This window comes from Lepisosteus oculatus, chromosome 6 (genome assembly GCF_040954835.1).
Source record: "Lepisosteus oculatus isolate fLepOcu1 chromosome 6, fLepOcu1.hap2, whole genome shotgun sequence".
In the NCBI taxonomy this organism is placed as follows: Eukaryota; Metazoa; Chordata; class Actinopteri; order Semionotiformes; family Lepisosteidae; genus Lepisosteus; species Lepisosteus oculatus.
In genome coordinates, this window is record NC_090701.1 from 35,543,081 (window position 1) to 35,569,901 (window position 26,821).

Below are 26,821 nucleotides of genomic sequence, written 5' to 3' on the forward strand. Positions count from 1 at the left end.
AGCGAGAGCTAGATATTTGTTTCTGTTTTCTGTCTTCAACAATGCAAATAAAATATTTTTTACCTTTAATTAACATCTATTTGTTCTTTTCCCAAGTTAGTATGGGCAGGGCAGAATGCTTTGGTGAAAGTACTTTAGAATAAAGATCAAAACCTCCTGAAGTAATGTAATCTTAATATTCCAAAAGCACTTCACTGAGCACTGAGTTTCAAACACCTAACTTTCAGCATATCACATTAATAACATCCTCTTATTATGACAGCTTGTACATACAACTGCAAGCTAATGCTGCAACTGGACTCAGTGAACTCTACGGTCTCAACAGTAAACTTGAAAATATCCATGTAGAGGCTTTTTATAGTAGCAAATAAAAATGCTACCAAGTGCTACTTTCAGCACGTTTCTTTTACTACGAGAGGAATCAATACATTGGATCACTGCTATTCCACTATTAAGGGGATGTACAGTACCACTCTGTTGCATGTCTTCACTTTTGTCTGACCACGCCTTCATACTCCTACTTCCTGTTTGCAAACAGAAGCTAAAAAGCATACTGTCTACAGCAGAAACTGTGCAGCACCAGTCAAATGTTACTGATTAACTGTTTTGAAACTACAGATCAGTGTATATTCAAAGATGCTTCCAAAGACTTTAATAAGGATACAGTGTCACTCACATATTTCATTAAATATTGTATGGATAACTGTAGTCCTACCAGAAAGATTTGGTTTTACCCAAATGAAAAACACTGGATATATAATGACATTGGCATGAGACTTGAAAACTGGACTGCTGCATTTTACTCAGGAGATAGTGAACTGTACACAAATACAGGTATAACCTGGAGAAGGCCATCAGAGAGGCAAAGAAGGAATACAAAGACAATCTAGAAACAGTTTCAATTCATGGTGCTTGTGGCAGGCATTGCAAGTGAGCTCTAACTAAGGGAATGCCAGTGAGTTCACCACCACTGACACCTCACTACCAGATAATCTGTGTAACTTTTATTCCCATTTCAAGGCTCAAAACACTGAGTCTTCTTCCATCAAGTTTGTCAGTGAATCAGGGGGGTTTCTGCTACAACTCAATGAACATGATGTACCCAGGACCTCTAAGAAGGTAAAAACTTGCAAAGCAGCTGGCCTGCATGGTGTTTGTCCTCAAATCCTCAAATTTATGATCAGTTAACTCCTGTATTGACAGACATTTTTAGTCTCTCGCTCTTCCTGTCTGTCGTACCAACATGCTTCAAGAAAACCACCATAGTGCCTCTTCCCATGAAAATCTAGGCTTAGGTCCAGTGGCTCTCATTTTTGTGACCATGAAGTGCTTAGAAAAGCCAGTAATGTCTTACATCAGTTCCACTTTTCCGGTCTCCTAGATCCTCTCCAGTTTGTATATCAAACTAACAGGTCAGTGGATGATGCCATCTACCTGGGCCAGCACATTGTCCTTAATTACAGCTCAGCCTTCAATACAATTATTCTTTCAAAGCTGGTCTTGAAACTCAAAGACCCGGGCCTGTGTAACTCCATCTGCAAGTGGATACTGGATTTCCAAAAGGGCAGACCACAGGTAGTTAAGGCAAACAAAACCTCCATAGTGACTCTGCAGTCCCTCAAGGAGGCTGCCTCGGTCCTGGACTCTACTCGCTCCTCACTTATGACTGTTTCACCACTTACAGTAACAACCATATCATCAAATGTGCTGTTGATGTTGTAGTAATGGACTGATCAGCTAAAATGATGAGTCTGTATATGAGAATGTGGTTTCAGATCTGAGAAAGTGGTGTCATGATAACAACCTTACCCTGAATATCGGCAAGAAAAAAAACTCACGGTGAACTTCGGGAGACACAAAGTGAGGCACAATCTGATCAGCACTGATGAATCACCAGTGGAAGCAGCTCTTTCAGATTCCCTGGGTTGCAGATCTTGAATGACCTGGCATGGCACCAAAATACTGCACTCATTCTGAAAAAATCACGTGTGCCTCCACTTTTAGAGGCATCTGAGGAAATGTGTGTTGAGTAAGTGGATACTCTTGAGCTTTTATCATCATAAACTATAGAGAGTGTCCTGACTGGTGGCATCACCATATGGTATGACATCACACAAACACACATGACAGGAAGGCCATACAGAGGGTGTGACATTTTAAAAAAAACGCATAGAATCTGGCTTACTGGACCATCAATTGATGAGAATTATGTCAACCCTTGCCAAAATAAAGCCTTTGCTTTTATAACCACCCTGGATACAAAATATTTTCACCTCTACAGTCTGGCAGGTATACCTCAGCACCAAAACAAAGACCACTAGGTTCAGAAACAGTTTTTATCCCTAACCGGTATATGCCTTGAATAGATCATAGCTAAATGCAAACTGGCTGACTAACTATTAGTCACCACTGCTGACTGTTGAATGTTGCATTTTTGCACTGCATACTGCACATTTTTGTTTACTATTGCATATTGTAAATATATATTGTATGTTGCATTGTATTGTGTACTGGAAGGTACTGTCTTCTGCACTACTTGTTTAGCTCTTCTATTTAATATTCTTCTATTTAATGCTATCTTCACCTGTCTTTCGAGAGAACAAGCGTTGTTAAGAATCCCACTGTACTGTTGCAGATGGCAAACAAAATCAACTTGAACTATTTGCAGAAGTGCAAATCCCATCAAGCCAAGGAAGTCAAAGCCAAGCATTGTCTTAAGCATTCATTTCATTTAACTTAATTGCATGGGTTGTTGAAGGTTATTGTATTTATTACCAGAAATGAAATAGAAGTGTTTATAAGCATAACAGATTAAATAATTCAGATTTCTATAATTTCTATTAAAGGAATATTATTGCCACTTCTTAAAATATGTAGCTGGAGAGCAAACCTGTACATACTATAGTGTTGGTGGTGAGTGCATTAGGACTGGTACCATGCACAGGCAGATGAAGGTTAAAACCGGGAAAAGGTTGTGACAGCAAAGAGCACATCAGTGCATAATTTTCTCTCATAGTAATTAGTCTGTAATCTCCTGTTGATGTTCTAAGGAATAATTTTTTCAGGTAATGTAGATAGGGTTGTTTGATAGATGAAAAACATTCATACTATTCATAACGATAAAAAGAAAAAAAATGTATCCATATCATTTGGAAAAAGAGTTAATATTCATATTATAAAACGTTTGTTGTTCATTCTGTCTTTTAAATGATATTCAAGTTTTCTTTCTTTGCCTCTTTCACCTCTACTTACTAAGTGTGCTTAAGTATTGTTTGAATGCAGAAAAACATAGTAATGGCAAATTGGTGAAATTAAAATTACTGGTGAAATCAGACAACTTTTGTTAGCCGTGATTTTGAAAATGCTGTTATTAGTAACATCATAATAATAATAATAATTCCTTACACTAATGTAGTGCTTTTCTGGACACTCCACTCAAAGCCCTTTACAGATAGTAGGGGCTCCTCACCACCACCACCAATGTGTAGCACCACCTGCATGATGCAAAGGCAGCCATAGTGCACCAGTACGTACTGTACACTCACCACACATCAGCTGTCAGTGGAGAGGAGAACAGAGTAATGAAGCCAATTCATAGATGGGGATTATTAGGAGGCCATGACTGGTATAGGCTTTTGGAATTTTGGCCAGGGTGCTAGGCTTACACTCCTACTCTTTTCGGGAAACGTCTTGGGATTTTTAATGACCATAGTGAGTCAGAACCTCGGTTTTCTATCTTATCGTAATGACAGCCCCTTTTTACAGTATAGTATCCCCATCACTATACTGAGACTTTAGGACCAACACAGACTGCAGGGTGATTGCCTCCTATTGGCCCCACTAACACTAACTAAAACTTCCAGCAGCAACTTCAGTTTTTCCCAGGAGGTCTCATATCCAGGTACTGGCTGTAACGAACAGTTCTTTCCGGACCCTATGCGGACGACACAATCCGACGGAGTGGGGAAACACTAGGGAAATGTCATGCAGGAATACGGGGCAGAAGACAGGGGGGCGTGTCCAAGGTGCGCTGGTGCACGGGGGAGGTGTGGCCGAGGCGAACAATCCGAGAGAGTAGTCCTTTGGGAATATCCAAAACGCAAGGGTAAGTCCAAAACAAGAAGATCCATCAGAACAAGAATTAAAAACCACGAAGGCCGGGTCGGAACCGGCGGACGGGGAAGAGGAACGGGAACAGAGGTTAAAACCTTAACGGGACCAGGCGCTTCCAGGTCCCGGACTCGCACGATATGGAAATCAGATGCAGAGCCCGAATGAGCGTCAGCGCCTGGCTTTTAAGGTGGGCTGGGAATAGGGAGCAGGTGCATAGAATAAAGTCTTAAGTGAAAGGGCTGGAGCACCCTTAAGGAGGGGGATCTATAATCGTGACAGTACGCCCCTCCTTTTCAGAGCGGCTCTGAAGCCCTAAGAAAAAAAGGGGAGAAAAAAAAACCCGATGGAATCCAGGCTGCCAGGGTGCCATCCGCGGGGTCCAGGTGTTGGCTCTGCATTCTGTAATGAACAGTGCTTTCCGGACCCTATGTGGACGACACAATCTGACGGAGTGGGGAAACACTAGGGAAACGTCATGCAGGAAAACGGGGCAGAAGACAGGGGGGCGTGTCCAAGGTGCGCTGGTGCACGGGGGAGGTGTGACCGAGGCGAACAATCCCAGAGAGTAGTCCTTTGGGAATATCCAAAACGCAAGGGTAAGTCCAAAACCAGAAGATCCATCAGAACAAGAATTAAAAACCACGAAGGCGCCTGGCTTTTAAGGTGGGCTGGGAATAGAATAAAGTCTTAAGTGAAAGGGCTGGAGCACCCTTAAGGAGGGGGAACTATAATCGTGACACTGGCCAGGCTCACATCTGCTTAGCTTCAGTGGGTTGTCAGTTGTGAGTTGCAGGGTGATATGGCTGTTGTCATATAGGTTTTATATGAAACTTATGGGTTTTTTGGACTAATACCTTACTTCATAGAAGAATCAACATTTCAGTGAAATGTGAACCAGAGGACCCAAAATAAAAACTACAGGGAAGTACATTTTCTGCCTCACAGTGCTCAGACCCTGAGTTTAGTTCCTGTATCCTTGTCAGGATGGGCTCCAACTTGCAATCTTGTATTTGATAATTGGTCAAAAATGGATGGATTTTCCTTTTTTTTCCAAACAAGTTGCAACAAGTTGAATTCAGTTATCATAGTTAAATGAAGCATTATCCTTATTAAATACTTAATAACTTGAGTATTAAATGTTGAGTATTACGTATACTTGAGAATTGAATATACTGTTTTTAATTGAGCTATATTATTAACTCAAATTTTATATCACTTAAGGTGTGCAACAAAGACCTGCTACTTAAAAACTGAAATGTTGGGGTCAGTTTCTGAAATAAACTTATTCCTTTTAGTATTTGTTTTAAAGCTGAATTTTTATTGTTTTAAATAACCCTTCAGGGCATCAATGTTTCAGTATGATAAAGCATCTGTCTTTTACCTAAAATCATACCAAACCCTTCTACCATCAATAAAACAAAAAAATAAACACTTTCATGCAGTGTATGTCAGAATTAGAGCTTGGCATTGAATTTATCATTTATTATTATAGTCCATATGTTTTTGCTTATAGAACTTTGCAAGAATGTTTTTCATAGTTTTTCCAGCAACAAGAAGTTATTTAAAAGTCTTGAAATCTAGTCTTTAATTAAACAAAAAGAAACTTGGGATGGTTCACAGCTGCAAGCCCATGTGCAAATGGATGTGAATAAAAATAATGAGTATGTGCTTCTCTGGTGTGCCTCTTAATTGCTAAGTCACAGACAGCTCTTGAGAAGGAAAAACACATTTAAATACATCTAGTCACTATATTCCAGAGAACACTGTTTAGTCAAGAGGTTTAAAAACATTTTAAATTGTAAAACTACATAAACCCTGAGGGTACCCTATGAATTTATTCTTCAAAGCTTTGTGACGGAATCCTTATGTTCAATTAATGAATGTTGTTCCGATTACTTTAAGAATGCGTGCATTTGAAGCCTTCAAAACACTATGGGTTCACCCTTGAATAATTACATGTAATCATTCTACAAACAGAAAAAAGTTTAAATTTATACACTTTTGGCAGTAAAATATTTAATATTAACTTGTGTATCTATGTGATGTGGATGAAAATGCTTTGACTGCTATTTTCAGTAACCACATCATTCAGCAAAATCATGGTCGATTTAAAAATCTGACACAAACGTTGTAACAATCAACACTCCCAAGCTAGATAAAAGAATGCAATCAATATCTGACGGGCAAATACCACTTGTGAAAGTTTCACCTCTATACACTGACTACATCTAATATACTTGAAAATCAAATTAGACTCCAAAGATGTTATAGTTGCCGTTTAAAGAGTGATGTCTTTGGTTAGTTTCGTCGTTTGCAAAGCCAATTGCAATATTGTCAAAATGTATGTAGACAGTATGTTAAGTATGAACAATATATAGGCCTGTGTAATGTAAAGTAAGAAATGCTATATGATACAATTATCATAAGCAACAGCATGTGTGACCCTTGCATCCCCTTAATTTCCACTTAATGGTTGTTAATCGCTTAGTAAATGTTGGCGCCAGGGTGCTAAAATGTCTGTAGCCCTTAAGAAAGTGCTTGAGCATCGTTACAAATTGAGTTGTACTTACTCTGTTACCATAATCACATTATTAGGCTCACAGGCAATAAGTTAATTTAGAGAAGCTCAAATGCCAGTAATGGAGACAGTCATATGAGCATTGCACATAATAATGTAATTTCATGGCAATGCTCCATTGTTATGAAAGTATGACAGAAAGCTTTTAAAGAGTAATTGATACTGGGGATTCTGTTTTATAACAGCCACAATCTCTTATCAACTACTGCAATGAGATTACCCAAACGCATGGATCATTAAACAGGCTAAAGCTGGATTAGGACTGAGGAGCACTGTACAGTGTTGTATGTTTTGTGTGAAATGGTTCATGCAGAAAACCTGGGGTCAGTATGCCTTCTTTTGTATGAAAACTATTCATCTTCTATTGAAAATATTACCCTCAACATGGATCAATATGAATGCATTTTACAAGAGGCTTGTTCTCTCTACTGCTCTCTGATGTTTATGAATAGTGTTCTGCAGTTCATGTTAAAATAATGCTGCAGGTTCTCGACCCATTTACTGTAATTTATTGCGTCATCTGTGATCACGCTGTACTATAGGGAAATCACCATCAAAACTATACTATGTGATTTTAAATTAAACTATCCCACTGAAAAGAGGTTGTAAATTATGATTAGTTTATTGAGGTTTTATTAACATTGTTATTTTTACCACTTTTATTTATTCATTTGTATCTGTTCTGTGATTTTTGTATGTGTATTTTTGTATGTTAAGCAATAAGAATTTTAATTAGTATAATAAATTGCTGATATAACTAAGGCCCACATTTACATGGTAATTCATTTGAAGTTAAGAATGTTTAAGATTTTTGTGTAAGTGTGTAAAACTCTCTCTCCCTTTTCCATGAACAAGTGTCAGTTGGTTATACAATTACTGATTATACATCTGACCCTTTGCTTTTACAGTACAACAACGGGAAAAAAATAAAAACACCTGCAAAAAGTAACTGTAGAACAGAAAGTAACTTTTTACAGGAATAAATCTGTTATTCAAAACCTTGACTGATTCATTATTGTAATTTAATTATTTTAATTTGACGACATAAGCTTTGCTGTGTAGTTAACATGACATAATTCAGTTTAAATAATTATTTGAATTGTACTTTATTTCCCTGATGTAGAGAATTTATGTATAGTTTATAAAGATTAATGGTACTGTATGTTAAATCCAGAAATCATATTTTGCTTAAGTAAAATGGTATTTCGTTTCACTGTATTCGTTGAACTGTATTTAACTCTTGTGAAGATGGCTTTTCTTCACAAAAAGGTCATGTCCTAGAGTTGACTTGAGAGGTACATTAATAAGTTTGGAAGCTGTTACTACACTGCTATTAAATTGTTAAATTAGTACTTTTCGAATTTAATCAAGTAAGCTAGTGAGCTGGAGAATGTGAAAAATGAACTGTTTTGCCATTGCCATTTTCCCTGGGTTCTCAGCATTATCAAAATCTGTTTGTTTTTTTTTTGTATTAGTGTGCGTGCGTCGTTTCCCATGCTGTGATATTAACACCACACAGGGAGTGGGCAGCATATGGTGGAGGCTCCGAAAAACCTGCTACCGAATTGTAGAACACAGCTGGTTTGAAACTTTTATCATTTTCATGATCCTTCTCAGCAGTGGGGCTCTGGTAAGTTGTCCTCCTGACTCTGTTTATTTTGACTGTTTAAACTCGTATCTGGCACTTTGCAGTGCATCATGCTGCACAGTTAGATGAGTCTGCCTGCATGCACATTTTCTTTTTTCAATTGCAATTAATCATTTCCAGCAGCCTAGGAAAGCTGTGCAAGTGAAGCAGATAATTTCGAAGTAATAGAGTATAATTAATTGAGTTTATTGTTATCTGGAAAAAGAGAAGGACAATTGATTGTCTAGCTATTAAAATGTGTGTCCTTTATGAGAATGTTACATGCCTGACAATCAGGGGTATTATCAGGTGTGTGTTTGTGGGGCTCATTCTATTCTGATCAGCTAACAGATTTTAAAACAGAAACTAGAGCTGTCAGGTTTTGTGTTTGTATTTGCACGCAGCAGAGAGGAATCAGGTCAAAAATTGATCAGGTTTCTTGACTATAATTTTAATTAATACCCCCCACTCAAGGGGCAAACAACAGACCTTCATCTGCTATCAGCGCGTCATGCAGAGTTTTCCATTATACAACTATGGATTTGCCAAAAGACAGTGTCTCTCAGAGCCATATACTGTATAGTATATTATCAGTTTTCTGATATTGAAAGGTTAAGAATAATCTTTTAATAGAAAAATATATTTTACAGAGGGCATTGTAATACTAGATGTTGATTTTAAATTAATACTTAGTTTAATACTTTCATTTTATGTTAGTGTTTCTGTTAAACAAAAAGTACATTTTATCTACAACATAAGGCAAATCAACTGTACCAGTCTCTTTCAATTTAAGGGCTCGAGGTAATGTTTTTAAACTCTAAGGTTAACTTTACAGGCAAAAACTACAGAATATTTGTGTCCCCTCTTTATTGATGACTTTCATTCATGAACATTAGGGGGGCAAGGATGTCAATGTTAGGGCTGCTCTCTTTAACTTCTCTAACATGGGCCCACGTAACGACTTGGCTGTTTTTGGAATGAGAAGTGTTTGGTCTTCTTTTTCTTTACCACAGTTCTGTATATTTTAAAAATACTCATCACTAGCCATCTGTGACCTTCCTGGGCCGTGACACACAATTAGCCAAGTGCCAGTGGGGTTAGGGCTAGAATTAGCCATCCAGGGCAGGCTTGGATCCCTGTGTGGGAAAACTGACTCTTATTACATCCCTGCTGACTGTAATCGTGGCTCACAGTAATACCAGAGAAATGACACAAGAACATAAACAATGTTTCATACAAATCATGCCCATGCAGTCCTCTAGGACCTAATTGATCCTCAAATCCCATGCAGATATTTCTTGGAAAAATAAAAAGATATTGGTTTTAATAGCATGGCTGGGTAATGTGCTACATACTCCCACAACCCTTTGCATAACGAAATGCCTCCTGTTTTGCTTGAAGTGCCCAAAAAACAACTCGCAGTAACATTGGTGTTTGCAAGACATTATAATTGGTAATAAAAATGTATTTTGATTTACCGAGCATTTGTTGTATGTACACTGTATGGTCACCAGATTAAACTTTAACAACACTTTAAAGTTTAATACTTTAAAGTGTTATATTCTGAAAACCTTTTCGAAACATACTTTTAATAAATCTTTGCACTATTTGTTCTTTTTACACAGGCATTTGAAGATATCAACATTGAAAAAAGGAAAGTCATTAAAGTAATTCTGGAGTATGCTGATAAGGTGTTCACTTACGTCTTTGTTCTTGAAATGCTCCTGAAATGGGTTGCATATGGCTTTAAGAAGTATTTCACCAATTACTGGTGCTGGCTCGATTTTCTTATTGTTGATGTAAGTATTTTTGTTTTTATAAGCTTTTAATGTAATTTTGTTATATATTTACTTAGACATAAAAATAATAGAAAGACAAAAGGCAGTTTGTATTTTGGGTTCTGTAGGTGAGTGCTTAGTTAGCCAGTATAGAAAGGATATACAATAAATAACACCAAATAAATGAAAAGATGGAATTTCTTTTTACTTTTGATCTTGAAACTTAAAAAAATATTTTAGTTTGAATAATATGTTGAAAGTGTACATAAGTTACTAAAGATCTTTCAAGTTTGACACCCACCAATGACAGAAGAGGTAGTAAAGGTTGTTTAGTTCCATGAAAATGACAGCTAAAAAGAATGGTCTTGTTTGAAATTTTACACACGTCGTATCGTTTTCATTTTTTCATCTGACTTTTTCTTCATTTTTGGGAGCAGGAAATGCCAACAGGAAGAAAGTGTAACATTTTCAAAAGCGGCTTATGAATTCTGTCATTGGGCTGGTGCATACCCTGTAACATGATTTCTAAGTATCCATTTACTGTATAACTTTACTTTCTTAAGTGCAAAATTAAGCGAGCAAAATAAGTAAAACAAAAGCAATACAGCAATCTTATCAGTGTCCACACTATTACTACAGTTTTAATCTTCTAATGAATTGTAAAGAATTAACAGACATATATTACATTAAAGTTAAGGAGCTGTAAACTTGAATAAACTGGAATAAGAGCTGATACAATCAGAATATATATATTTAAATCCAAAAAGAAAACATGATGACTTAATTACCTACAAGTTTTGAATATATGGTTAGTTTTACTTGTGGTCCTTTGTGACAGAATTAAAATTATCAGTGTGATGTGATGGAAGTGCAGATAAAAAGTGTGGATACAATGTGTGGAAAATGGTCGAATATAAGCTCACATATTGGATGGTTTTGAGGTCTATACAATGTTTCAGAGTAAAAGCTGTTAATGTTGCAAGCAAAGCATTGTACTTTGAAAAGCTACAGAATTCCAGAATGACACTGTACAGATACAGGAATATCACATATAGCTCAAGCATCAGAAAGTCCTACTGTAATAAACACAGAAATAATAGTAACTAATCATAAATTGCTGGGAGACTTTCTTAAAATTAATGGGTAGTTCATATTATTATTATTATTATTATTATTATTATTATTATTATTATTATTATTATTATTATTATTATTATTATTTGCTTTCCAGATACCGTTATCCAGGGTTACTTACAAAATCAGAATTACATAAAGGATATACAAAAATGAAAAAAATAATATGTGGTTAAGAGTAAGCAGAAATACAAATGAGGTGAAAGGATATTAAAAAAAAACAATGAGGAAGGCATATGTTAGGTACAATGCCTGTACGCAACCTAATTCAACTGAATGTAATGTCTGTTAAAGAGTAAACAACATGTGGATAAGAAATCATTGATTACAGTAAAAAGGGAATGCCATTGAACAGTGCAGTAAAATTTATGTTTAAAACTATGTTTTGTTTCAAACTTAAGTGTGGATTTAATTTGAATTCTGATTTTTGAGCTTTCCAGACTATGATGCAGAAATGTCAATTATTCATATCCAAAGAATAATTATAGTTGATTGAAGAATCATATAAAGGAATGCCCATACTCAAAACTGGGACCAGACCAGTGTCCCTGGCTTACTGAAAGTCCTGGTTTCTAACCAGAATTTGTCAAATGCTATCAAAGCGCTGTCTAATATTTTGCAAACAAATGCAGCATTGGTTTCAGTTGGTTAGATGTGAAGAATTTGCCTGCAGCAGTAAGGCTACTAAGTCACCTTTTTGATGTCCCTAAAAAGAAAGTGTAAATGTGGAAGTCATCTTGCATGAGCATACATTTTGTGAAATGTCATATTGGACTGATTTGAAGAACTTGACTAGAGTGAGAAATAAGAAAATGTTGCTCTATAATTTTCATTTGTCAGTGTTGTACTTGAGAAGTCAAATGAAGGAACTATACTGTATATACTGTTTGCACTTTTACCTTCTTTTTCAAAAATATTGTCAATGGTATGGTACCTCTGAAAGGTAAAAAAGTCTATGATGGATGTCATGATATGATAGATATGAAAATCCATCAAAGTTATCAATTAATTTTCTCTTTTTAAGTTTGCCTGATTGCCATTATTAAGAATACACTTTTGTCCCTTTTCTCACACAAGCATAGTTAGGACGCAAGTGATGTAAAATTAGAACAGGCTTGATATTTTAGTACTTCTCTGAAATATCAAGTCTGTCATTGACTGTGATTGTAATAACAAAATACAAAGGAACAAGAGATTGGTACTGTAGGTTTAATTCTGCTGCAGGAGCTATTCCTAAGGTTTTATCAACATTGCATCAGCAGTATCTGTATTATATCACTGTTAGACTGCAGGGCAAAAGTCCTGGGGCTTGGATTTCTCACAGGAAGAAGTCCAGTCTAATATCTCGCAAAACAGATGTAAACTTTGGCAGCACCTGAACCTGACCTATACTCTTTTAAGTATCCCAGCCTTTAAGTAGAAATAAGTAGTTGATGATAAAGTGAAATGGTATGCACATCCTACCAGTTTTAGTTTTAAACCATTTATGGAGGCCTGATTTTTTTTGCAATCCAATGAAACTCTTCCTCCTTTTCACACTCAGAACACGTAGCTTCGCTAGCTATTATTCAAATGATATATGAAAGTGTTGCAGCTTAAATGAGAGTAAATATTTACAAAGCTCTAAGTACGTATACATTCCTTTAGGTGTAAATATTTACATTATTATTCTAAAATTCTACTTTTTCCAATTGTAAGTTTTGTTTTAAGGAGATTAATTGAGTCTTAAATTTTTCTTTGCTTTGACTAATTTAGTGAGAAAGTGTTGGATCAGGCAAAGAATGCTATATGAATATTTACTGTATGTTGAGGGATGGGATTTTGCTGTTGCTGTGCACTTTTCTTACAATTCTTTGTACCTCAATTAAGTGACATAGCCCAAAAACAGATGCAGGGAAATGTTTCCATGCACAAATCCTCATTTTGCTTCTTTTGATTTCACCCTGCCTTTGACTGTTGCACAGATCTCCACAGACACTGCTTTTGATAGGGTAAGTTCTAGTTAAGTTTACAGAGGTGAGTAGCACACTTCATCAATAAAAGGTTAACAACATCCATATCACAACCGCTTTTTGTGTGTCTAACTTGTAAGTGTCCAATGGAGAGATATAAAAAGCCAATGTCCCATTTTAAAGCATGCATTTAAGAAAATAAATGTGTTGGCAATATTTTCATTTTAAAAATAATGTTTAGATGAAATTATATTTGACTTTGGCTTTTATATCAAACAAAATGTACTGCCCTTTGATCCTTAGGTTATCTATAGAAGATCTGCAAATTTGTATGCTTTTCTTAAAAAAAAACCTTCTTTACTTTAATTTGAATCCATAAGCATTCCTTATTTTGTTTCTAAAGGCAAAATTATTTTTAATCTGCCACCATACTCCCTACTGTTAATCTCCACCTAAATTGATTTTTTGAGAAGTTGACAAATTATTGCTTTCACCTGAAAGCCTGATGTGTCATTTAGACTTTTGCAAATGAGGTAGCAGAGTCCCTGAGGTGAGGAATTAGGATATAGACATTCATTCAGGTTGAAACTAAAAAGAATCTAAGACACAGCACTAGATAGGAAGTTTAGATGAGTCTTTGAAGCTGATTATATTTTTTAGTCATATGCCAACTCGAGATTGTTCAAAATCTATAAATTATATTATTATATGTCTATATGAATAATAAAATTTCAATTTCAAGGCAGCCGGTGGGTGATTGCCAGAATTCATAGTACATCTGCAAAACTGTCCAGGTCACTCTGTAATTAGGTAGGATACAAAATATGAGTAGAAGAATCCCTATGCTCAAAACTGGGCCCATCTGGCTTACTGGAAGTCCTGGTTCCAATTTAAATGATGGATTTCAGCAACTTAACGTTAAATCACAGGGATTCTGGACTAAGAGTTATTTGAATTTAGTAACTGACAGTGTAGAAAATAACTTTCAAAGAAGCTTTATTATTATGGATCTGCTATTGTATAACAAAATGTGAATATATAATTTTATATGTCATATTTGTTTTGTACTGTCTTACACATTGAAAACAATAACTGCAAATTAATATTGTATATCTTTTTGTTCTTTGTATATGTTCACATGATACTGAAAAGTATTAATAACATTTTTTCTAACAAGGGATTGTGAGGGATTAAAGGTATTTCTGGTACTATTTATAACAGTCTTCTCTAGATATACTGGAAGAAACCCCCTTAACTTTTATAAAGAAATCTGAATAACAACCTGTTATTAGCACAGCTGTTGGCGGGCTGTGCTCTCGATATCATACAACACCTCAACACAACTGTAGAGATGAAACTGGTCAAGTGATTGGATATGACAGATATACAAGGAAGTCAAAATTATTAAATGGGTTTTTCATATCATTCTAAATTGTAATCATGACATTATATTAAGTAATAGATTTAATATTAATAGCTCTTCAAGATTTTCAATTAGAATAGTTGCTTTGGTAAAATATGTATTTTGATCATTCTAATGGAAAAAAATGTTCTTTATAAAACATCACTTTATTTGTATATATACATAGCTATTATGTATATATAGAGGTATATGTACTATATGTATTTGGTTAAACATACATATAGACATATATGTGTATGTTTGTGTTAGTCATTCTTTTCATTTTATCTTTATTGTCTCATAGAACTGACTTCATGTTTTTAATCATGATATTCATAAAAAAGAGATACAACAATGGAAAACCTTAGCGCTCTTAGTTCGGTATGTGTGCTGAAGTTTCTATTAATGTAGACTGAGATTATCATCACAAAAGAAAAGGTGTCTAAGAGAAAAATAACCATGTATTATGTGAACCAATGCATTGCTGTAGAATCATGTTCCAAACCAACATGTGAAAGTCACACCTGAGATTTCAAGAAAGACACTTCTTAAATATTTGTCTTTTCTGTTTACCCAACTCATAACTCTACTTAATTTTAAAGCATTACTATTTTAGAATATTGTTAAGAGATGCCTAATATGTTGAATGTAAGAAGAAATGACAATTAAAGAATTTGTGGTATAATATACGCAATAGGTAGTCAAAAATTACTATTTGACCATTTAAGCACTGGACTTTTATTCAATGCCTGGGAATACAGGTATCTTAATAATAATAATAATAATAATAATAATAATAATAATAATAATAATAATAATAATAATAATAATAATAATAATAATAATAATAATAATAACAATAATAATAATTGCTCACACTTATATAGCGCTTTTCTGGACACTCCACTCAATTTACAGGTAATGGGGACTCTCCTCCACCACCACCAATGTGCAGCATCCACCTTGCATGAATGGCTTCTTCTATTATATATGATAGCATGCAGTGCTCTTAAAAACGTGTACAACATACTGTATATATATATAGTGCCACTTATGTCTGCTTTCTTATCTACAATATGTTATTGGATTTGCAGAAAAAAAACGTTATAGTTCTTTACAAATTCTGCCTTTAGTCTAACATTATCCTCAAATACACATTGTTTTTAGTTAACGAATTATACTACAAATTTTCCTTAGATATCAAATGCATGACTGAAAACGTATTTACCCTGAATTACAAAGGCTAATTTTTCAATTAAACGTGTCATTCTAGTACAAACATGCAAACTTGCAAGGAGACTCCAATATAATACCAGTAAAGCACAATATCCAATATATTCACTACATTTATTATAAAACCAATAACAAAATTATGCAATATGTTTGTTATTACAGGATCTGGACTGTAAAGTTACAGAGCAGTCCATTCATGAACACAAAATAGCCCTAATATAATTTCATAGGTTTTTTAAATTTCTTTGCAGATGCATATTTTCATTATCTTTCCCTTCTGGCTTTTAAAAGGAATGACAACAGAAATGTCTTTGGAATTTTTTTTATTTCTTGTCAGAACATCTTTATGGTGCACAGTATGTGCTTTTGGATGCTGAAATATCTGTTATTTTGATTGGATTTGCTATAAAACCTTTCACTTCAACAAACTTCAAGAAATGTGCCATCTTCCTACTGTATTTATTGCCCTGCAATCTCTTTATTTTACAGTAGTATTAATATTTATTTTACTCTTCAAAATGTCCTTTATCCATGCAATTAAAACTATAGCAACTTTATACTCAGTATTTATTCAGTATTATTTACGTAAATGCCTACTGTATAAATGGTAAATATGGGCTTTGTGAAACATTTGTAAAGATTTTATCAGGTGATTTTAAGAACTAGTGGAGACTAATCAATATGCATTGATGTACAGTTAAAGGAGTAAGTCAAACCACTTTAGTAAATGTCTTTTTTTTTTACTAGTTATTTCACTAATCATAATCAGAGGGTCATTCATAACAAAGTGCCTGCCATTCTTTATGTTATTAGGCTAGATAAGGGGGTTGAAAGCCATTCCTAATTAATTTCTCTTATTTTCTTCTAAATATTTTCCTATATAGCTCTTTAGCATTCTTTTTACACTTTTTTTCCAGGAATCTTGTGTTTGGTGCTTTGAATGTGCCTTTTTATTAATACAAACCACTTATTAGATTTAAGAACATGTTTCCCGTCTTGTCAATTAGTACTCAATTAATACTAATGAATATGCTTTGCTGAGATATATATTTTTCTCTCAACAGTTATTTCTACCTAACCTTAAACAACATAATCTCTGTAATGTCCTGAATGTGAGAATTTCTAAATGTCTAAACACCTACAGCACAGTGTGGATAGAGGATATTTTGCTTTGGCCATTACACTAATTTGAAAAAGATATTGGTGCAAATTGTGAAATTTTTCTTTTACCTTTCATTAGTTTTGAGCACGTCCCATAATCCTCAGATACTATCGGTTCCTTCGCCAGTTATAAATGAATCATGGGTTAAGTTATATAAATCTTGTGCTTCAGGTTGCGATCTGAATTAACAAATGTTCAAAGATGAAAGTCTAATTTAACATTTAAAGAGATATGGGTCGATATGACAATGTTATCACAACTACATTTCCTTCACTGAGCTAGTGCAATTGGAAGACCTACATATCCTGTGGTGGACTCAGAATAATATGAAATTTGATTTAATTTACACAGATATCTGTCCTTGGCCTCATGGTTACTGTTGTCAGTTATGACCAAATTGGCACCATGAAAGTTCTCCGGACCCTCAGGGCCCTGCGCCCTCTGCGAGCACTGTCCAGATTTGCAGGCATGAGGGTAAGGAGATCTTTGACCACAATCTGATAGATCCTTGTGAGCATTGCACTTGTTTTTAACATTCTCAAAGTTTCACAGGCCTATCAACATCGATTTACGGGAGATATATATTCTTTACAGTACGTAGTAAAAGTTGATTAAATTCCTTTTCTAGGTCGGCTTAAGACTTTCATGAAGAGATCCCAGGAAATGCACGTGCTGTAGTTGAAAATCTTGAAAATATGGGTCGCTTGCTTTTGTTTTCATTTTTTAGCCTGTGCTTTCCTCCGAAGGACATCAAAGGGCAGATTCCGAGATCCAGATCCTGTTTCTCTCTTTATGAAACAGCATCAGCATAATTTCTTTTTTCCCCTTCACTTTCATTTTGTTCGAGTTCAAAGTGCTGAGAGGTGCCTGCTGTAAAAAAAAAAAAACATCAGGGTGTAAAGCAAACAGGATAACAAACCTTGTGTTCTTTCTATAGATAATTAGATCCATTCTATTGTTTTTTCTTTCCAAGACAAAACAACAGTATTGTTTTATTTTGTTTTACCCTTCCATTTACTATTTCACACAGCATCCAGATGGATTAATGACTACGAATGGTTGTCTTTCGGCAAGACATCATGCCAGAACTTTTATCCTACAACAGGTGCTATGGACCCGTAACAAAGGTTCTGGAGCTCTCCTAACAGATTGGGTTCTTGCATTTATGTCTCCATATAGGTATCTTTAATAAGCCTTATAGCTAACACGCTGGGGTACTCGGACTTTGCTGCCATCAAATCACTAAGGACCCTGAGAGCTCTCAGACCATTAAGAGCCTTGTCCAGATTTGAAGGCATGCGGGTAAGAGTTTCATCCTCTCTCTTTGTCTTCTCTCTCTCGAAAACAAGCTTTTTTCAGTAAACAAAAATTATCTGAAATGCCATATGCTGCTTTCATTTAACATTTCTTAGAGGTGCCCAGGTTTGTTGGGCACTTTTCCTGTGCTATGCTTACAGCATGCTTTGCCAGAAAACAAAATGGAGAGAAATGGCAGAAGGCTTTTTAAAGTTTAAAGCATTTTTAGTAATGTCTAGCAATCACAAAAAAATTAAAGTAATGTTTCACACCAAACTTATATATGACAGAAAAGAACCAGCTGTTTTGGCGTACCACCTACTTCCAAAATTTATATTTCTTTTCCTCTTTACTGCTTTACAATTCTTTGGATTCACATTTGGGCCAGGGTCTTACATATCAGAATATGACCTCTCAGTCCTTTACTGATACAATGGTTAACATTTTTTTCTCTCAAGTACAGATTTTACCCACGCATCATAATAAATAGAACAGCCAAGCATAAGAAAGTACTGAATTAAAGAGCATTGGCTACACTTTCCAGATATTGCTACCTACAGTAAACTACTAGTTCCCTTTTACACTTTATACAAAAATATAACATATTAGTGTTAAAGTTCCCTGCTGCTGTATTCCCATTGTAGTAGAGTGCCTAATGTTATTATTAAGTATGCCATTCCTTAATATCTCACACACCTTACATCCCAATTGAACTGTCTTCTTTGAATATGACTAATGTGATAAGCATGCAGGTTAATTTATTATGACTGAAGCTTAACTATTATCAGGACATTAAAAATATTAAAACTAAGTTATGTCCATCTAGGCTAACCCAGGCTGAAACTATGAATTTGTTTAATGTAGTACATTACAATGAGCTCATAAGACTGTACAATTTGCCAATGCAGATTGTACAATTTGCCATGTGTTGTCATTTGCATTTTGAGGTGTTGAATTTCTTAAGTATTACTAATTCTTGTTATCAGTATTAAACTTTCTAAATCCACAGAACACTATTCAAGTATGATAAAGAAACATTATTTTTGCAGCACTAATTTCCTTTTTTGTTGGTGAAAACTAATGCATACCAATGTGGGAAAAAATCTCACTGACAGTATTATATATTTAATTTCTACATTCAAGGCTCCAAAGTATCATAATACTGTACCAGTTCTACTGCAGTGGAGTTCATATCTGGGAAGAGCAGAATGATTAAATGTGCATCTGAAATTTCAGTCCACTCAGCTTCCAATCTGTTTCAATCTGTTTGCATTTTTTTAATCTTTCAATACTTAAGCAGCATTTTTGTTATTGGCATGACGATTATTTTGTAACAGGCATGAATACTAAGAAGCAGTAGAAACACAACAACCCGCTTGTTCTATTTTTAATGCCTTTCAGTGTACGTAAAATTTCATAAGTGATATTTTTCAGACCTAACATTTATTCACTAACACCCTCATGTTCTTGTGTTAAATATTAACTCTTCTGTATAAGCATTTTGGTGGTTTGTTTCAGAAGTTCTTCATGAAATATCTGGGCTGTAACATTTTGTGAATGTTAAAATGTAATATACAGTTTAAGCCTTTTTGTTGTTTTGTATAGAAATTTTATCGTTGTGTTTTTCATATTTAAACTGACATGCCATTTGTGATTTGAATTTCCACATTTTTTAACCCATGGATTGACACACAAAGTATAAAGTCTTGGAAAAGGCCAGATCATGTTATAGCAGTGTTTAAATTAAATGCTGTATTCACATCTGTATTTCATGCAGTCTTAAGAAACACCTGATTTCAAATTGTTGAATAGAAATTGTCAATATTCCGCAATACAGTATAGCCTTGCACTTCACAGTATGCCTTTTAAATGGTGTACTACAATTAAATATTACATTGTATCAAATGACAACCTGTCCTTCATGATTGAAAAGGTTTCAAAGACAAGGAAATATTGCTTCATTATCCCACTCAAAGCAATACAAGTAATACAAAATATCCTACATATTTTTTGGGGTTAGTATCTCTCTATTTTTTGGAAGAGAACTATGTTACAACCCCTTACTGCTCCTATTCTGGCACTATCTTGGCCTTGGCTGACTATCGTTAGTCCACAAGTGCCTCAGATCAGCAGACTGCTCCAATTAGTAATTGTTTCAGTTAGATAATAATGTGCAAGGCTGGTTTGAAAACCTGAATTATGTTCTCATCTGGCACTGAAATTTTCATTAACTGTGAAGCATGAAATATCCTTTTTAGGGAAGACTTTAAAAATCAGATTGCATTCATTTAATACATCATTCTACTGGCTACATTCTTTCCTGCTCAGATTTCCTTCGCCAGTGAGAATTAAATTAGACTGTTTCAATGACCCAAGTTCATCTTTAGGAGTATGTCTAGGACAGGACTATTAATTTCACTACATTGTGTTCTGCAGACAATCAGAACAGAAGCCTAGACTCTTAACTGCTTCATTCCCTGCCTGGACCAGTATATTCTTTACACTTACACTTTCTTATCAGAATCTGAAAGCATAGGACTTTCTGTGACAGTGTTATCTAACCTTTGTCCTGGAAAGTCTTAGAAAAATCTGGGGTTTGTTTTGGGCAATTCTAATGAAATAATGTATTTACTTTTTGCGATATATTGATCAATTTTGCATTTATTCCAGGTATTTATCTGTAATGATTTGGAGAATTCTATTAAATGAATTAAGTTGTCTTTAAAGGAACTGGATTGCCAATCTGCTATAGAACATTCACCTACAGTTTAGCAAAGTAAATAATAAAGTGAGGAATGGTGCCAGAGATTGCCTTAATCTGTGCAATGTCTAATTCTTACATTGAATTATTTTTTCTGTGACATTTATATTTAAGACTGACCAGCTTTAATTAATACTCAATTTTAATTTTTACAAATTATGTAATATTTATTGTTTCAATGTGTAAATCTAGTTTACGTCTTATAGAAAATTACAACAGTATTTTTTTTCAAAAGTTGTTCAAAAATAAATGATCTTGGTTATTAGGCTGTACGTGTTTGATGTAAGAAGTATACACAGGAATATAATGAAAGAAAATCTAGTAATACCGAGTGCTGTATTGGTAGAAAATGCATTTAATCCAGAGAACATAAGAAATGTTACAAATAAAAGGAGGCTCATAAGCCCATATAGCTTGTTCCATAGTCAATAGTTAATTGATCAGAGAATCTCATCATTCTCAAAATAAATGTCAGAGTATTGCCTTAGACAACATGGTAGATTTTGTGTAGATTTTGCCATACTCCCATATTCCTTTGCCTCATGTCTTAAGTTTTGAATACACTTCCATGCACAAGTGCTTGTGTACTCTGGCTCATGTTTCACTGTTCATTTTGAAGTTCACTGGGTCTTCATGTCAGTTCCTTTGAGAATTTCTATAACTTAAATCAGGTTCATTCATAATCTCTTTTCAAGACCAAAAAGGTTAATTGTCAGTGTGGGACATTAAGCCTAGGATGGTATCCAGCTGTTCATATATAGACAGATTTCAGAACAGGAATATTTTAAATGACCATGATATTCGACACAATTTCAAGATAACATCCTTTGAAAGTCTACACTGCTTACTAGATATATTTTAAAATTGTTTGCCTGTATTACTACTGCATTTTGTTTAGAAGATGTAAATGATGAGTCTTTGATATAAAGTATGTCTTTTTTCATAACTAGCCTCTCTGCCTCAGTGTTCCCCAATTTGTGTGTATAGGTTGTTTTTACTACCTGCAGGTTATCTTCACTTGTCTACAATAATGTATATCTGACAGGCTTGAATTTTAACTAAATTGCTTAAAAGTCACAAAAATTTCATAATCACAGTTTTGACTTTCAACCCAGAGGAACAGATAAAATGGAGGGAGTGTAGTAACGCAATCTACACATCAGCATCAAATCCCTGCCCTAGAAAACGTTATTAAAGCTGGTCAGTCACTTTGTATACACATATTTAAGTAACTGGATCTGTTATACGTGAGTGCTTATATAAAAATATAAATGGCTAAACAGCAATTGATAAAATAAATTTTCTCCATGTTTAAGACAGTCTGGTCAAATAAAACATTACCTAAAATAACAATATAACAATATCTCCTAACTACCACTGGGAAGATATTCTTATGAGCAGCAGTGTGTGTTTTGGCAGTGGCGAGTAATGTTCAGAGTCTGACATGTTACTGTTGGTTTCTTTCCTCCCCACAGGTTGTGGTAAATGCCTTGATTGGGGCCATCCCCTCCATCATGAATGTGCTACTGGTCTGTCTGATCTTCTGGTTGATTTTTAGTATAATGGGGGTGAACCTCTTTGCAGGGAAGTTTGGAAAATGTGTCAGCAAAGCAGGTTACCAGTACAATGCCTCCCACATAAACAACAGAAGTGAATGCCTAGCAATGAACAACATGACACTGTACTACTGGACCAAAGTGAAAGTTAACTTTGATAATGTCGGAGCTGGATATCTTGCCCTTTTACAAGTTGTGAGTTTTTCATCTTGTTGTAAATTGTCATTGAGATCTTTAGCATAAGTATTTTTTTTAATTAATGATGAATTCCACTTAATTTTATTTTTAGCAGAATAGTTGGCAAAAAAAAACTTTCTAAGCCCATTCTTGTACTTAGTTAGTTGGTAGTGTATCCTAGCAACAAGTCACTTAGGTCTGTTCCATCACCTTTCCTCTGACATCACTCAATATAAGCCTTTCATTTGCATCTAGAAATAGTCAGTCACTGGTTACACACAAAAGCCTACAATTACTGATTACCAAGGAAAAGGCTAGCTGCAGTCATTTCTTCTGATGGTCCACAGACCTTGAAGTTAACTACCTCTTCCATTCCCTTTTTTGTGTTCCAAAAATAGTTTTTAAAGAGGGAGATGTGTTTGCCATTTTAGCACCTTTTATTTGTAAAAGGTAGTTTCCATGTACAAATTAATCTGTTATCTAATTCTTAGACACAAAATGTAATCTTTGTGAACTGTATTAGAGATCGTTAACTATAGAAATAGTTATACTCATATAAAATTAACATTTTCTTTCTATTTTCTTTGCCTATATTAGACTATAGACCATTTCACCCCCTGAAACAAAAGTCAGTTGTGTACAGTAGGTATATGTATGAAGTATTGTATTAAACTAAGCTTATATTGAAAGCATTGAATCATTAAAGAAGCTTAAAGTTTATGTTTAAGTTCCTCAGTAATATAAAACAATTTGTACACCTAAAAAATACTAACATAATAAATAAAATGTTATGGAAAACATCTGTGTTTTCTTAGTAAATCCAAATTTAGTTTTCCTAACGTAATTCTTTTCATGGTACTGTGAACCAGCAGATGCCCCAGAATCAGTTGCATTTCTGTATTTCACATTTCTAATCAAATTGAAAAAAGATTTACAAAAAAACAAAGAAAACATTGCTTTATTGTCTTCTTAAACCTCAAAATTCTCAGTCTGGGTAACTAATGATGTTGGAACAAGAACCACTGCATTTAAATTTGATGCGTTGAGCTGGGTTTAAGTTTGTGATAAGAGCTGGGGAGTTGGGTTAGGACTGCTGAAATATGCAAGTAGAATTACTGATAATTAACACTCATGTTTGAATGTGTGTCTTTTGCAATGTAATAAATAAAAGCTGAATGAAAGTTAGAAACAAACCTTTTTAATAAAGTAAATACAAATAATTGTTGCAATAACAAGGAAAATATGGAGAAGATATTTTGAAGGATAGAACAATCAATAAACGTTATTTTTTTGCTCCCATTTAAGGCAACTTTCAAAGGCTGGATGGAAATAATGTATGCTGCAGTGGATTCACGTGGGGTACGTACAGTAAAACACTTCTCCATTACATTTTGTTTTTCCTTTAGGGAGTCAATTGTGAAAAGTTAAACAGGGAAGAGTCAACATTTTCAGATTGATACAGACACTGTTTTCACTCTGTAACAGCCTACTGAACTGAGTCCTCTGCCTCTTATAATGATATTGATGCTTAGCTAAAATAGTTTGGTATTTTTCATGGTCATTGCTTGGGCAAAACATGGCAATTTGTTTTTATTTTATTCTCTAAAATATTTGTATTAAACTTTATGAACATTGAGTGATTATTAAGACCATTTGAAAAAAACATAATTAGAATTCACAACATTATTGGAAATCCAATCCTTTTACATACTATATTAACTACAAACACTATTTAACAAGGTTGTCCAAACAGTGTCAGCTTCAGGTTCAACAAACAACAGTTGAAAATAAAACTTTTTTTTTGTTTATTAAATATAATGGTAATAGAAATGTGTTAGTTTGTTGTCGGTGGTTCAGTTTACATATGGGGCAATGCTCATGTGATTATACACAAGCATGTTCTGAAGAAAAGCTCAAGAGAATCAGGTCTTTGGTGAAGAAAGGCAAATGAGAGCAAAAGATAAAGATAAAGCAAATCCTTATTTAGAAAACATGGATAACACATGGCTGCTTTCACTCAAAAGCCCACATTTCACTACAAAATATTTATTTTAGTATCTGTAGTCTTTTCTCTCTGCTGATCTCCAATCATTGGCTTTAAGGTTTCATTGTATACATTCTTGTGGTAGCCCAAGCCGTGAAGGACTCAATTACAGCTAACCTGCCAAAAGAAGCCATTAAAGGCCTAAGTTATTGTAAATAGACACACTGGGTGGTTATTAGTTAATTCATTAGATACATTGCACATTCCCATCTTAGGTTAATTAAGGTGTTTGTATTTTTTCTGAGATTCTCTACAATAATGTCTCCTTTGCTGTTCTTCTTATGTCCCAGTTTTTAGACCATTTGAGCTCTTAGGTTGATAGTCATGACACACACCTATATATTACCTAAAATTGACTTGGGAAAACAAGTCATGTTTGCCACAGTTAACTAACAGTCAGGCAAGGGGGATTTGTTCCACAGTTGTATTTATTATAACTGTGGTTTAAAACATTTCATTTAAACCAAATTTTCGAAGCACAGATTGCCCTGCTGTTTCTCTATATAAATGTTCTCTATATGGGGAACTCGGTCCTTCCAGTTTTATGTGAAGAAATAAAGCCTCGAAAACTCTGTATAGTTAAATTGCTAAACAAATCTTAACCTTTACTTACATGTGGGTAACCTGGAGCAAAATAGTGGAAACGTGAACAGATGTAGGTCTGTTTATATTTGTTTCAAGTAACATGTCTTGAGTAAAATTGCAACGTACATGGAAATTCCCCCAGTAAAAATCTGAAAACATAAGCAATTCCATTTGAATTAAAAAAGCATTTTTTATTTTTATTTTATGAAATCCAAAAGTCGCCTAACTTTCTTAAGAGCAATATGTTGATCCAGATTTTATTATTTATAGACAGATTTGTAGATTTATATTATATATATATGAAAGAATAATATAGTACTATATCAAATAAAATTATTGACATATTATATATTTTTATTTTTTGCATATTTAATTACACATTTAATGTAATATATAAAGTAATGTATTAGATTACTTTATATAGTATTAGTAATAAAGTCATGTATTAGAACTGCAATGATTTTTCATTGCAGGAGTTCAGTATGTTTTGCACAGGCTCACACATATTATAAGTTTAGCAGTTTTAACTGTGTTCAAAATTAAAACAGGCTTTGGGTCGGTGTCAGTTTATTATTTATAATATTTCATTGTGCACCCCCTGGTATATGAAACATCAACATAGTCAGAAACTTCAGTCACTTGCATATTTCGACCCAGCTACATACAAGGGATGTTGGTCAGCTGTTGTGGAGTTAATAGAAAGGATATATCCAAAGCACAAATGTTTTTTTTCTTTTTACTTAACAGCTAGAAGAGCAACCTATTAAAGAAAGCAACCTGTACATGTACCTCTACTTTGTCATCTTCATCATCTTTGGATCATTTTTCACGTTGAATCTCTTCATTGGTGTCATAATAGACAACTTCAACCAGCAAAAAAGGAAGATAAGTATCTGATATTATCATGACAAACACTTGCCAATAAACATGCCTACATGTCCAGATATTTGGATTTTTGAATTAATTGAGCGCAATGAGTATTCTGTACTTTGTTTTGGATTACTTCTCTTTTATCTTCGGGATGTATTATTTTGACATTATTGCTGATATCTTTCCCCAACAATAGCATATGAGGTATTTTTATGTCTAATACGCTAGGTACTTTCATGAGGATTCATTAGAGGTAATAGAAGATTTTGCGAAGGCATTGTGTCCAGGGATTCTGTTCAGGATTGAAAAAGGTTTAGACTCTTCAGCCTGACAGCGTAAGACCCAGAACATACTGTATCTAGTTACTCTTCTCTGGACTCATACCAGGCAGAAATACTGCGTCATACTGTGATGAGCAAACTTGTACAAAATGATCAAACTAATTATACTTATACACAGTAAATTATACAATTAACACAACATCAATTTAAATTCTACAATTTTAACTACAGTATATAGTCAAACATTTTGTTTGCTATTTTATTGCTTTCCC

At 34.4% G+C, this 26,821-nt stretch overlaps 1 protein-coding gene across 1 annotated transcript in view; it reads left to right on the plus strand.

The window, feature by feature from the left end:
- Window positions 1-26,821, plus strand: part of scn5lab (sodium channel, voltage gated, type V-like, alpha b) — a 210,889-nt gene that overhangs the window by 172,803 nt on the left and 11,265 nt on the right. Inside the window, exons 19-25 of the mRNA XM_069191224.1 lie at window positions 8,167-8,321; window positions 9,944-10,117; window positions 13,195-13,221; window positions 18,159-18,281; window positions 22,512-22,787; window positions 24,075-24,128; window positions 26,146-26,287. Coding sequence (XP_069047325.1) covers window positions 8,167-8,321; window positions 9,944-10,117; window positions 13,195-13,221; window positions 18,159-18,281; window positions 22,512-22,787; window positions 24,075-24,128; window positions 26,146-26,287 — 951 coding nt within the window. The remainder of the gene's footprint in view (window positions 1-8,166; window positions 8,322-9,943; window positions 10,118-13,194; window positions 13,222-18,158; window positions 18,282-22,511; window positions 22,788-24,074; window positions 24,129-26,145; window positions 26,288-26,821) is intronic.